The 14,987-nt window shown below is 40.3% G+C and overlaps 1 protein-coding gene across 1 annotated transcript in view; it reads right to left on the bottom strand.

The window, feature by feature from the left end:
- Window positions 1-1,049: 1,049 nt before the first annotated feature.
- dhx35 (DEAH-box helicase 35) overlaps window positions 1,050-14,987 on the bottom strand; it is a 36,607-nt gene continuing 22,669 nt past the window's right edge. Inside the window, exon 21 of the mRNA XM_067446951.1 lies at window positions 1,050-2,953. Within this exon, the coding sequence (XP_067303052.1) occupies window positions 2,915-2,953 (39 nt within the window). The 3' untranslated portion in view covers window positions 1,050-2,914. The remainder of the gene's footprint in view (window positions 2,954-14,987) is intronic.

The following is a 14,987-nucleotide window of genomic DNA, read 5'->3' as shown; positions in this document are numbered from 1 at the left end:
GGGACGCCAGCCTTTACATGCACATGAACTTCAATGATATCCCATTCTTAACCCGTAGGGTTTAATACAGAGTCAGTCCACCCGTTGCAGCTCTAACAGCTTCATCTCTTCTGGGAATGCTTTCCACAAGGTTTAGGAGTGTGTTTATGGGGATTTTTGATCATTCATCTAGAAGCATCTGCACACTGGTGGTGGTTGAGGAGAGACGTCATGAGTGTAAAGTGCATTGGGTATACAGTAGTAGATATTAAAGCACTATATAAATGCCTCATTCATTCATTCATTCATTCAAGCGCATCTAGAAGGGGTCGAACCCAACCGCTGGAAAACCCCACACCATAATCCCCCCTCCACCAAACTTCACATTTGGCACAATGCAGTCCGGCAAGTCCTGTTCTCCTGGCAACCGTCAAACCCAAATTCATCCATTGGATTGCCAGACAGAGAAGCTTGATTGGTCACTCAGAGAACACGTCTCACTGCTCTAGTCCAGTGGCTGCCGCTAAGCTGCTCAGCCATGGAAACCCATTCCATGAAGCTCTCTACACACTGATCTTGAGCTCATCTGAGCGCCACATTAAGTTTGGAGGTCTGTAGTTATTGACTCTGCAGAAAGTTGGCGGCTTCTGTACGCTGTGACCCTCAGCATGCGCTGACCCCGCTCTGTGATTTTATGTGGCCTATCACTTCATGGCTGAGCTGCTCTTGTTCCCAATTGCTTCCACTTTGTTATAATCCCACTAACAGTTGAGCGTAGAATATTTAGTCGTGAGGAAAGTTCACAAATGGACTTATTGCACAGATGGCCAACCTATCACGGTACCCCGCTTGAGTTCACTGAGCTCCTGAGAGCGACCCATTCTTTCACTAATGTGTGTAGAAGCGTCTGCATGCCTAGAGCTTGATTTATACACCTGTGGCAGTGGAAGTGAATGAACACCTGAATTCAATGATTTGGAGGAGTGTCCCAATTCTGTTGGCAATATGGTGTATATTTATTGATGACTTGGATTTCTGGAAGACTGTTTTATTAGTTTTTTATTTTTTAAAGAAAATTTCAGTAACACTTTAGTAAGGGGAACACATATTCACTATTAACTATGACTTTTGCCTCAATAAACTCCTAATTTACTGCTTATTAATAGTTAGTGAGGTAGTTTTTGTAGCATGTAAGTTTAGGTATTGGGTCGGATTAAGGGATGTAGAATAAGGTCATGCAGAATAAGGCATTAATATGAGCTTTATAAGTACTAATAAACAGCCAATATCCTAGTGATATGCATGCTAATAAGCAACTAGCTAAATTAAGTTAAAAAAGATTTATCTAGTTATCTAGTTAACTTATCTAGTTAAAAGAAGAATGTAATTATTTTCAAAATTTGACATCAAATATACCGTGTTAATTCTAACAATTATTTTTGTAAACACTGCACACGTTTTTTGGTTGCTTGTATATATTGTATTGCATTGCCTTGGCATTGATTTTATGTTAGTTGCTCAAGCATTAAAAAAAGACAAGCATTGCATTTAGTACAATTCAAAAGCACAAACCTTTTCCCACAAATTCCTTCTTTATTCTATTTACAAACAGACCCCAGTACAGACTCTGCACATATATTCACTACGAACATAAGACTTCGACTTTATGCTGCACAGAGCGAAACAACATTTGGACAAAGTTGCACATTACGCCAGATTATTTATGATTTCCTGTGAAACTACGTGAGATTTGTATCGCTTAAAGACATGCAAGAACGTTTAAACTGCTATCATATTCAGCTAATCTGACTTTGTCTCGGTCAAACCAACAGCTAAATATACACTACTCACGGCTACTGGACTACATATATAACCACAGATATTGTCCTGAAGACATTTGGCAAGAAAGTGAACCTTGAAAGAAGATTTCACTTTCAAAGTTTTTTTCGGTCGTCATAAAGGAGTCGTGGGAAAAAGAAACCAAAAAGTCACAGTAACATCAAATTGGGAAAAGAAAAATGCCCATTTGCCGATAGCCAAAATATTACATTGTACAAAAGCTCCGCCTCCACTCACGTGATTGGCACCTCAGCCTTCCAATTAAATGCCACGCCCAGAAATGTGGCGCCACACCCCGTTTTGTTAGCATCCATTTTGAATATTTTTACTTTAGTAGGAAATAAGCTCCTCCCTGAGGCATCTCATTCACTGTGCTATTAACTCACCAAACAACTAGTCACATGGCTGATCTTTCCTAAATGAGACCTTACGCTTTATGATTACGTGAATAATTATTAACCTATTAACACAGTTTTTTAGGCCAGAGGTGCACAAGGCTACTTTTTAGGAACCTATATATACATATATAATATTTAAAAAAATGGCACTTTTTTGTCACATGCTTACAGTGTAACTACAATTATTTGCACATTCCATATACAACAGGAAATGTTCTATGGTTTTATAATATTTGGCACATAATGGTTAAAAGGCCACTACGTTGGAGCTACACAGTATTTCTCCGATGAGGGTTTGGAAAACAAATCTGGGGAGGATAGCTTATAATAATACTCCGGTTATTATTGAGGGTTAGGTGTTCGTGCGATGTTGTAAAGCTGTACATGTGTATCAATCAATCCATCCATCCAGTCATTCTCTCACTCGCAAACAGTAATCAATAAAATCACAGTCACGTTATTCCAATGGCTCTCCAACTTCACTAAAAAGCTATTAAATAATACAAAGATGACCATGACAGCATAAATATGTCATATACATTTGTATGTACAAAATAACACAGTGTTCCTTTCGCCTTAGAGCTGCAATAAACACCCAGAGTCTGCATGTGTAGTTCCTTTAGCTATGGCCTGTTCCTTTAACTGTAGCTCAGGAATCACGGAGTCCATCGGCTCCTAGACGTGGCTCAAGCAGGCGCTCAGAAGACTTTGGCCCGTTTGCTGCTCAGAGACCCGTGCTGAAAGACAGACCAGAGATGTGAAGAGAGATGTTATACAGGCCCCCTGTTTTGGTAGTGTTGTGAGACCGAATGCATTATAAAGTAACTTGAGTTACATAATCAGATTACTTTTTTCAAGTAGCGCATTACTTTTAAAATTAAAACAAAATATCTGAGTTGAGTGCGCTGGATCATCGAAGGATCATTTAAAAGGGCCTTTACATTTGTTAAAAAGATAACTTTTAGTTTTTGTTATTACAAAACAAACAAACAAGGATGCCCAGCCCAGCCCAGCCCAGCCCAGAGAAGAAAAAGTAACATACATTGCTTTCCATAAAAAGTAACTAACAAATTAGTTACTTTTTTAGGGACTAATGCAAAATGGTGACGCAAAGTTGCGGCTAGGGATGGCTCGATAACACAATTTTGGCTTCGGTACGGTACCACAATCTAATACCGAAGAACAGATATTACAGTCTGATATTGGCGTGGGAATATTGCGCGAGAATGAGTACAATTATGCAAGTTTGTAAAGTGGGAAATTACCACAAATGTTTATTAGTAAATTAATCAACAAAGATTATCACGTCAAATCAGTCATTTGAAACTTTCTTGTGAGAAATAAATTCAGCAAAAATCTCTCAAAATTAGCAAATTACTTCTGGCTTCAAAAGACATCGCACCTACACTAAAGCAATCCGCATGCTCCGATTCGACTTTTTCACGTTCGTCTCGGGACGGATAACAGGAATAAAATGTGAACATGCAAGCGATTTTATAGCGTTTCGTAATAACTGTTACATGGGATAGGAGCTCGAATACCACGACACACACAAGCCTGTTACGTAACTCAGAGCTCGCACATTACAAAACTAATTAAGTTTCCTTAAACAGTCAAATACACAAAATTATGTAAAAATGTCCTTCTTTAGTGAGTTTTCACATAAACAAAGTCGATTATGTCTAAATAGTGTAATATTATGCGGGCCGATGTTATGAGATCTAAATGTCATTGGTTGAAACGAACGCTGGAGATTTGGTGATATTCTTATTTTATGTATGTGCGTTGATCAGTGTTAAAAGAAAAAAAATGTCTAAATGAGATGGTCTGAATGATTCACTAACCTGTCGATCTCTTAAGAAGTCTTAAAGTCAGGATCGTGACAGATGCTTGGCTAGGTTTGATGGTTCTTCATCAGTAATTACAAATTTCACTTCTACTCCTCTCTTTATTAATTCGTTTTGGGCATCGGGAGTGAGATTCAACTGCTTTATCCATTTTGTTCGTCTATGTTGTCACATTTGCCGGCTTCACGTCAGTTTGGGTAGCGCACTGCCACCTAGGGGTGAACTTCGGAGCAGCAGCATATACCGAAATGTGCAAAAATCATGATATCGTACCGTTGTCTCAGCTTGCTAGGGCTGGGTATCGTTCAAAAATGTTTGATATCGAAACCTTGACTTTGATACCGGTTCCTGAACGATACTTTTTCCGATACCAAATTATTTTTCGGGTTTTAACAAGATTACATTACCTCAAAAAAACGTTGGTTTTATTTGTACAGTTTATTGACTTTTTTTACAGACTCAAAGACTTTTACAGACAAAAGCTTGTCGCAAAGCACGGGCAAAAGTAGCCTAATGTTTAGAAATGTAAAAATAGCAAGGAGACATTAATTTTTGTTGTTTATTAATGAACTAGTGTTTTCTGAGTCCGTGTTGGGCTGCAAAGATCACCTCCGCAGTAGTTAACTTCCGGTCTGTGTTTGTTTATCAGTCTGGCTAGTGGATAGTATGGCGTACTACATTTTTTGACGTACTATTCTTGGATAACATGATATAAATATTGATTTGATTAATAATGATCGATCGGAGAGAATATGACACCGGCGCAAAACTGTGTGTGACTCACCACAAAGCCTTGAAAGCATCATAAATATCCAGTCTGACTGCATACGAGAGACTGTGTTACTGTATGAAATTTACTTAATTATTTTTGCTTGTTATCAGAAATAATCTACTGTAGAGGTAACTTACTCTGCGTTTACACTTGGCATTAATGTGATCATGTCAATCAGGACGGCACGTTTACATTTGTTCACATCAAGTGGTTGCCATCTGGATAACTGATCGGATTTACGTTTACCGCAAAATATTTAAATGAGGTATGTAATAGGCCTTTATCACAGAGTGTAAAACAACTTTCGCTTTATTCTCTATCAATGGCAGTGCATAGAGCACAGGATTTCTGTGACGCATTCATATACAATCAATCTCAAACAGGGTACTATATCTGCAAGTTTAAGTTTCCCAACATTAATCGTATATGATAAAACAAAGAAACATGTTATTCTGACGCATTGCATGATTGAAAGGCAAGCGCGCAAGCATTTATATAGGATACTGTACAGAAAACGGCATTACACGGTCCTTAAAGGGTTAGTTCACCCGAACATGTAAATCCTGTTATTAATTACTCACCCTCATGTCGATACAAACCCGTAAGATCTTGAAGATGAAGATATTTTTCTTCTCTAAGCTCTTACGGGTTGGGATGGACATGAGGTTGAGTAACTGAATTTACATGTTTGGGTGAACTAACCCTTTAAGGGGTCATGAAACCCCCCTGCTGCAGCGGTGTTTTTTCACACCTTCGATTTGAAAAAGCTTGTTAAAAGGGGAGTGGTCGACTGTGAAAAGGTGGGATGGTATTGTGTGGAAAGAGGGAATGGTTTGCATAAATAGGGGAGTGTCAGTAGGTGCATTAAGATTAGCGATACCAACAGCAGCAGACAGCAGTTCTGAGACATGTTCTTGGTTCACGTTGGCATTGTTTACCACAGAGAGATTAAATGAGGGATGAGTACAGCGAATGAGAGAGCTATGAGTGGCGTGCAGCAGAGATCGCAAATCATTCAGCTCTTCAAACCAGCATAATTCAGTGAGAAATGAAAATAAATGTTATTCTGCATGAAATATTTTGCAAACGTGATTAAAAAATTGTCCAAATATGCACGCTGTTTGGCAAGATGAACAACGCACCGACGTGATAAGAGAACGTGAACCACCCAACATGCGATGTGATAGAGATGTGTAATTCTAGATCGGGGTAAAAGCGAAGGGGTTTGAGGCTTCATAGTCTCGACCGCGCATCTGAAGCACAGAGTGACGCGCGCTGGGTTGCCGTGACGATCCGCGCGGTCACTCGGCAGCTAAATCTATATTTGTCCAAATATGCAGCACACTGTTTCACTAAGAGCCCGAACACATGCGGTTTAGTGCATGGCTGTGACCACAAATAAAACGGAGAGGACGTGGCTTTTGTTCATTAGCCTACAGATTGGTTATTTTGCACTGCTGACAAAAATTAGGTAATGCTTGCAGGTTCGGTGTGCGATTCCTCAGGTGAATTTTACTTTACCGAGCCTTTGTAGCAAAGGCTTCCACAGACGGCGCCGGTTACAGCTCGCTCGGCGCCCTTTACGTTACTTCGTATCAGCACAACGCCTAGCTTTCCTCCGTGACTTTTCCGCATGCTGCTTCCAAAACTTCCCCACCATATCTCTACAATAATGAGGGAAGACGAGCCTGACAGAAGTGACTGTCTCATGCATATTAACTAAATTATCTTGTATGCATACTACAGCGCAGGGATTGGATTGAATGAGCTTTATGTCATGAATATATATCGAGAATCGCTCGGAACGGTCGACGTCAGCATGTGCCCAGCAGCCCATACTTGGGCCGAAAAGGCCGTGCCGACGTCAGCATTTGTGACGTTGCTCCGACTAAGCTTTTCAAACCGGAAGTCAGAAATCGCTCTGAAAAATGCAAAAATAACTATTTTCACATATGAATACCATTAATGAGTACCCTTAGTGTTTTCAATGATGTGCAGCCTATACATATCTGTTTACATCTCAAAAAAAGTGTTTTGGGGTTTCATGACCCTTTAAGGCAGGGGTCTCAAACTCCCGGCCCGCGGGCCACTTGCGGCCCGCAGGATGATATTTTGTGGCCCCCTACGTGACATCAAAATTTAATGTTAGTGCGTCCCGCGCGTTGCTCTGAAAACTATTTTTGGCGGAGTCGTTGCGTGTGCCGCGCTTTATGCCTCACTTTGTGTGTGTGTGTGTGTTTGAGAGAGTTAGCTCGGCCCTCTCTCATGCAGTACAATCGGTTGACACCGCATGATTGACATGTTCAGACAGTCGAAATGAATATGGTTTAACGGGGCTCAAATGGCCAATCAAATCAAAGTAGGCGGGATTTACATTCTCTTTTGGCTCGCGCACATGCTCCCGCAGTCTTCACACACACACACACACAAACACACACACACACACACACACACACACACACACACACACACACACACACACACACACACACACACACACACACACACACAGACGAGAGTGTGTCAATCTATCGCGTAATGCTGTTGCGAAGAGAGGCTATTCTTTCCGGTAAAATCACAAAACTAAATTGCACACACACAAAAGCACACAAAATGCAACGTTTCCATGCCCTTAATATACAATCATTGATGAACATTATAATGAAGAAAACTATATGAGCGGATTAAAACTCTGAACATTTGAGACGATTTACTAAAAATCTACTATAAGACCACTGAGGAACTCAAATATAAGCAGCAGATGTACGTATTTATTCACTTATGGGAATAATCTCGGGACTAATAATATTTGACAACAATTAATGCAAATATCGTTCAGAATTTCGTTCACTGATCTGTTTGACCTGGTTATGGCCTTGCTTTGAAATAGTCTATTATTTTAAATAAAAATAAAAACAGTTATTATTTCAGTATTACATAATGATTTAATTTCTATTGGCCATATTTATTAGTACACAATTACCATCACACACCTGTTGGTAATAGATAGGTGCGAAGGACGAAGGATAACCAGATCCAAAAATCTCAAAAATATTGGCAATAAAAAAAAAAAACACGAGTAAGCAAGAGAAGCCATGTTCATGTTCAGAAGAAACATTAATGTTGAAGAACTGTTAATAATAAAGATTGAGAATATTTGATCAGTTGTACTTTTTTTTTTTTTTTGTGGAAAATTTGATGCGGCCCAGCCTGACCCAGAGTCTACCTCCAGGTAATTTGAGTTTGAGACCCCTGCTTTAAGGGGAGCGTTTCCCACACTCTATATTGAGGACAGAAATGGGAGATTATTTATAATAAACATGATGAAATAATAAAAACATATAAATTAAGATAATGTTGCACAATTAAAACAAAATATGATCACGCATAAAGATAATGCAGCGTCTGTTTCTTTGCAGACGTCTAACGGAAGTTAAGTTTGAGCCACACAAACTTACAAACGTAAAGCATGCGCAGTCAGGTGTGTTTATGTTGTTGCCGTTGAAACCGTCTATAAGAGGGAACTGGAGCTTTCATTTGGATTACATCAAGTATTTGTTTCGATTTGATTTGTCAAGCTTTCTATGAGCCAATTTCTCAAGTCTGAGAGGAAAGTATATGTTGAGTTTCAGTACTTTTGTGTGACTGCAGTTCTTCTTGCCGTCGAATACGGAGAAACTGCTCTTTAGTTTATTCCGCGCACTGTCACGTGCTTCAGATTTGTTGTGTTGTTGATCTTAGCATGAAAGACACTTTCTCACTTGTCTATACCTGTAGACTGGAAATTTATTATTTTAATATTATTTTATTATTTTAATATTATTTCATTCATAAATGGATATTTTATTATTTTAATATTATTTTATTCATAAATGGATGTATAATGTGTTTGTGAAGTTTAAATGCATGAGAGAGTTATGTATATACTGCATGAACATACATTGGAATCATATGGCAGACACAGGGGAGGAAGAGATAATTTTGCCCATACAGGAATGCATACATTGTAACACGTGGCATTAGTGACGTATCATTGACTGATGGAACACATGTGTATGTATGAAGTATACATTCTATTTTAACCATAGGATGCAAGTTTTGCTACCTTGTAAGGAATTGTAAATCCTTTTGTCAGTGGTATATAATGCTCACTGTAAATGCACTGCCCCAGAGAAACAGAGAAACGGAAACAGGGAAACATGCAGCTGGCATGACGAAAACAAGTTTCTCTCCTATGCCTGATACATATGACAATAAAAGAGCTTTTTGACATGGCAACTGGTATCCGGTCCTGTGATTTCATCATAACGGGGACAAAGCTGTAAATTACAGATCAACATTTGGCGTCACGAACAGGATCTGCATTTCAGACATTTGTCTCAATCAATTCATCAGGTAAGACATTTTCTTTTGCTTAAAAAAATAAATAAAATAAAATGCTAAGTCTACCTGGATGATGATATATATATATAGTGTTGAGACAGTGACTGAAACTGCTTAAAAAGAACTGTGCAATTTTAAAATACCAGTTGTGTTGCCAATAAATGTGTGTCAGGCATAGCCAAATTTTAAGTAATTAATTTGATGTGATTTAATAAGTTGTTCTGATCGGTGGGTCTCCAAATATTTGAATGAAGCTGGGTAAAAGTAGATCTTTTGTGCAAAAGACTGTCTTGTCAAATTTTCGGGAGAATAATCCGTAAAACGGTTAAGCAATTAGCTTGTTGTGACTATGAGGTGGTGGAATGTGGCGAGTCTGCAGTAAAAGGTGGCAGAATAAACTCTAAAACATGTCCACACACCAGAGCCGCACTTAGAAGAAGCGCGGGGAAAGTGCAACTTGCTGTGAAATAAGAGCGGTTTAAAGTTAAGGGTCTGTGCTAAAAGTAGTACTGTTTGAGAACCCTAGAACATTTAAACACGCTAAAGTAAAAGGTACCTGTCTAATAGTAGCTAGGATCGTGGGCCTTCTGATTTTGACTAAAGCTGTTCAAATGTTTGGGGAGGAGACTGATCTGACTTCAACTGAAAGAAAAGAGAAAATTTGGAATTTGTAAGAATATTTAGGATTTAATTTTTGTTTTCTTTCTCTTCTTTCTTTGTTTTCTGAGTTGTCATCTAGGGAGTGAGAGAGAGAGAAAGAGGGTAGGGCAGGACCCTTCCCTTCAGCTGTCACGCACACACACACACACACACACACATAGTTATATATATATAGCCCTGCTGCTGAGAGCACAGAGACACAGATCATCTGCGAGATGGCAGAGAGTGGCTTTAACAGCAGAACAATATCTGCTTGGTACCTGGAGAAGAAAAATAAAAAACAAGCCAAGTTCTTGAAGAAAGGACTGGATGTTGATGCTTCTTTGGATGAACAGTTTAGATGGTTCACCATCCAAAAAGACTCTGTCAAACTTAAAGCCTTTCCAATCCTAGCAGCTCACTGGATTGTGAAACAAGGTGGAATTTGTTGCAGTGCGGATGGGAGTCCAGTTCCACTTGTTGAAGCAATGAAGCCCCAGATTGAAGCATATAACAAGTTGAATAAAATAATGTCCATTACATGTTCAGAAAAAGATAACACAATCCTTGATGATTCATTTGATCCAGATTGGACAAATATAATAGCCAAGGCTGAAAGTAAGTTTTTGCAAGCACAAGTAAACTCAGCAAAAACTGTAATGCCTCCTCCATACAACCCAATTTATCCAGCTTTGCCTGGGCAATGTAAAAGTTATTGTAAGCCAAATGAAGGGCCAGTTGACAAAATATTTGTTGCATCTGCACAGGCCGCTCCAGTAATAACCAGATCCAAATCAGCCCATCCAAACAGAGACATGTTGCGTTGTACACCAGCACCTGCTTCTGATTGGGGTGATGACACAAGAGATGACATGATCACAATTGATAAGGTCAGTCCTGAATTTTCTTCACCTATTGTTAAAAATGAAGAAGTAAAATCTGAAATGATGACAGAAGAAAGACCATTCACACCAGGAGAGCGTCAAGCAATTCTCACAGCTTTGCCTCCTTTGAAGAGACAAGATCCAAACACAGAGTTTTGGAGAGAATTAGATTCCTTGGTTGAAGCACATCAAATGTCACTGAAAGACATACACACCATTGTAAAAGCTAAAATCCCAAGAGACAGATGGGAACGCCTACCATCGTCAATCACAACAGCCCAATGGATAGACTTGTGGGTTGATGGCCAGGGACGACCCCTGGGTCTTTGGCAAGCCTTAGATGTGTTCCGAAAAGAAATCCAGGAGATCCTGGGCACTGGTAAGATACCTTTTACATCAGTAACATTGATTAAACAAAAAGATGATGAATCGCCAGATGAATATGCATTGCGTAAATGGAATGCTTATGAAAGATGGGCACTTTGTGCTAAGAAAGAACCAGATAGAGATGATGTACAGTTTACTGACACACTTGTGGATGGTTTAAGCACAAAATACCAACAAGCATTATTACTTGGAGTTAATCCAGGAGAAACATTTGACCAAATTATGCAATGGGCTGGTCGTCTGGAGATGGCTATCAGATCAAACAAGGATGAGGGAAACAAGCCAAATCGAAGAGGGGTGGCATTCGTTCAATCCAACAACAACAATGCGGATAGGATGTTAAAGGTTTGCAGCAATTGTGGAAAGCCTGGTCACATCATAACAGACTGTTGGTCTAAAGGAGGTGGAGCAGAAGGTAAAGGCCCATCGTTTAGACAGGTCAGGGTGAAAACCAATGATAAGCCCCCTCAAGGAAAAACATGGACTGAAGCACAAGTTCGTCAGCTCATCAAGGGAATTATGAATCCGCAATAGGAATCAGCGGCCCCCTGTAAGAGTAAGAAAAGAGACAATCGCCTTTTTATTTCAGCTTTGATAGGGGGCCATCAATGTGACTGTTTAATTGATACAGGAGCTTCCCTCTCCATAACTGATTTGAACCTACCTACAACCCATGAAACCATAGAAGTTGAAGGAGTTGGAGGAGATATCATGAAACTTCACAAAAGTATACCAGTTCCTCTGCAGATACATGAAGATGAAGTCTTATGGACACCTTTCTGGGTGGGACCGAATTCACAAGGAAGCCTTATAGGTATGGACATTTTACCATTGTTAAACATGATCATATTTACTGACAGTCGCCAATTAGCTACAGCAGCTGGAATAATACCACATGAAGATCGCACATGTAATATAAGTTCTGTTGGTATAGCAAAACCAATTATCAGAAACTGGGGGAAAGAAGGCGTGTGGGGACTTCTGTGTAGCTTATATCCAGATGTTTGGGCTAAACACAAATTGGACTGTGGTAAAGCAAACATTGACCCTGTTGTTATTGAGGGACCGATACATGCCCCTCATAAACAGTACCCAATTCGACCAGAAGCAAGACAAGCTGTGGCAGAGATTGTGGCAGACTTGGAAGCTGAAGGAATTGTTCGACGAACAACTTCTACTACCAACAGCCCTGTCTGGCCGGTCAGGAAATCAGACAATTCATGGAGATTAACCATCGATTATACAAGACTTAATAGTGTTACGCCAAAACCACATCCTATTGTGGCTAACCCTGCTACCATTTTGAATGACATTCCAGGGAATGCAAGAATCTTCACGGTATTAGATGTGCTATCAGCTTTCTGGTCTATACCCATTGATGAAAGATCTCAGGAAAAATTGGCCTTCACTGTGGGGGCATCCCAGTATGTTTGGACAAGACTTCCACAAGGCCTTAATTTATCTCCAGTTGTATTTCATAGAGCACTGGACCAATTCTTAACGGAGCGAAAAGCTGAAATTGAGAGTTCAGGAAGTGTTTGCCTCCAATATGTTGATGACTTGTTGATTGCAAGCCCAGATGAAAATAGCCATATATTTGCTCTAAATATTACTCTGCAAGCTCTAAGGAAAGGAGGATTTAAAGTCAACCCCGACAAAGCCCAGCTGGCTCAATCCAAAGTTATCTATTTAGGCCAAGAAATATCTGTCGAGGGAAGGAGGATGACAACAGAGCGTGTAGAGGCATTGCAGCAACTTCCGAGACCTCTGACAGTAACAGGAATACGGAAGGTGATGGGACTCTTCAACTATTGTCGACAGTATATACCTGATTTTGCTAGCATCACTAGTCCTCTCATTGATTTGTATAAAGGGGGGAAGCCTGGAGTGGAACCAATAGAATGGACACCAGAAGCTGAGGAAGCGTTTACTTCTATGAAAGAGAAACTGATTTCAGCCCCAGCCTTGGGACTTCCTGATGGTCGTTTGCCATTTCATTTGTGGACCAGGGTGGGAGATGAGACCTATTCAGCAGTGCTGTGTCAAAAACCAGGTGATCGGTACAAACCAGTCGGATATTTTTCTACAAAGATTCCTGTCACCATGATAGGTCAACCACGATGTATACAAGCTCTTGATGGTGCCACGTGGGCAGTGAATGCTGTGGAAAATCTGATAGGTGCACAAACCATCACTTTGCACACTCCACACAGTATAGTAACGCTGTTGAACAACACAAACATCAAAACAATCACTGATGCAAGAAGAGCAAAATGGGAAGCAACTTTGTTGAACAAGGACTTGAGAGTGGAAATCATCAGAGACACTTCTCTCAACCCCGCAACAATGATGTTGGAACCACATGAGGGAATACCACACGAGTGTGAGAAACAAGTAGAAGATGAAAGCCTTGGACCAGTTAATCCAATCCCGCTTGAAAATCCAGACAAAGAGTTATGGGTCGATGGATCCAGTTACTACATTGATGGAAAACGACACACTGGATGGGCAGTGGTTAAGGCTGATGGAACTGTTGTGAAGAAAGGAGCTCTTCCGGGACAATTTTCAGCACAAGTAGCTGAACTGATGGCCCTTACAGAAGCTCTTGAACTATCAGAAGGAGACCGAGTCAACATCTATACAGATAGTCGTTATGCTTTCGGAGTGGTCCATGACTACCTTGCACTATGGAAACGACGTGGACTCATCACTAATAGTGGGAGTGAAATACAACATGCTTCTATAATTCGTCGCTTGATTGCAGCATGCCAGCTGCCAAGAGAAGCAGCCGTGATAAAGGTAAAATCACACCAATCTGACAAGTCTAAAGAAAGTCAAGGAAACATGGCAGCAGATGCAGCAGCCAAAGGAGCAGCTTTACTTGCCCCTACTCCTGTTACCTTGGTACAAGAAAACAGAAAAGATAATCCTGACTTCCATCTTCTGTCATATCACACAGAGACAGAAAAAGAGAAAGAACAATGGGAAAAGGCAGGAGCAAAGGAAGATGATCAAGGTATTTGGAGAATTCCAACAGGACAAGTAGTAATGCCTATTGGTACAAGGAAAGAGCTAATGCAGCTGTATCACGGGAAGGTGCATGCTGGAGCAAAAGCAATGAAAGCTCAAATCAGCGAGACATGGTGGTGGCCTCAAATGATGAGAGACATTGATGATTACTGTAGGAGATGTTTGATCTGCATAAAAGCCAATGTGGGAAAAACTGTAAAGGTGAGGATGTCACATGCACCCAGACCAACGGGGCCATGGACAAATCTTCAAATTGATTTTACAGGACCATTGTCACCCAGTGGAGGGTACCGGTACATAATTGTAATCATAGATCGATTTACTAGATGGGTGGAAGCATTTCCGACAAGAACTTGCACGGCTGAAGCTGCAGCACGAGTAATGGTGGAAGAAGTTTTTCCTCGCTGGGGTCTTCCATATGAAATAGATTCTGACAATGGAACTCACTTCACTGGAAAATTGATGAAGGAAGCAATGAAATTAATGGGGATTAAACAAAAGTTTCACATTCCCTATCGTCCAGAATCTTCGGGGGTCGTAGAACGAACGAATCGCTCGTTAAAGACGTCTCTGACCAAAGCCATTATGCAGACTGGCCAAGGTTGGCATAAATTGTTACCTGCTATTTTGTGGAACTTAAGAGCAACTCCAAACAGAGTAACAGGACTAACCCCTTTTGAATTAATGACTGGGAGAGCAATGATTCTACCTCCTGATGCTCCGCCTCCCACGGGAACAGGAGGAGATTCAACTTTGTTCCAAGAGAAGTTACGACGATATCTCACTATGCTGGACAAAGCTACCAAAGAAAACACTCAGAAAGTGCGAG

Source organism: Pseudorasbora parva, chromosome 6 (genome assembly GCF_024679245.1).
Source record: "Pseudorasbora parva isolate DD20220531a chromosome 6, ASM2467924v1, whole genome shotgun sequence".
NCBI lineage: Eukaryota > Metazoa > Chordata > Actinopteri > Cypriniformes > Gobionidae > Pseudorasbora > Pseudorasbora parva.
The sequence above is the reverse complement of the archived record's forward strand: the minus strand, read 5'-3'. Positions and strand labels throughout refer to the sequence as shown.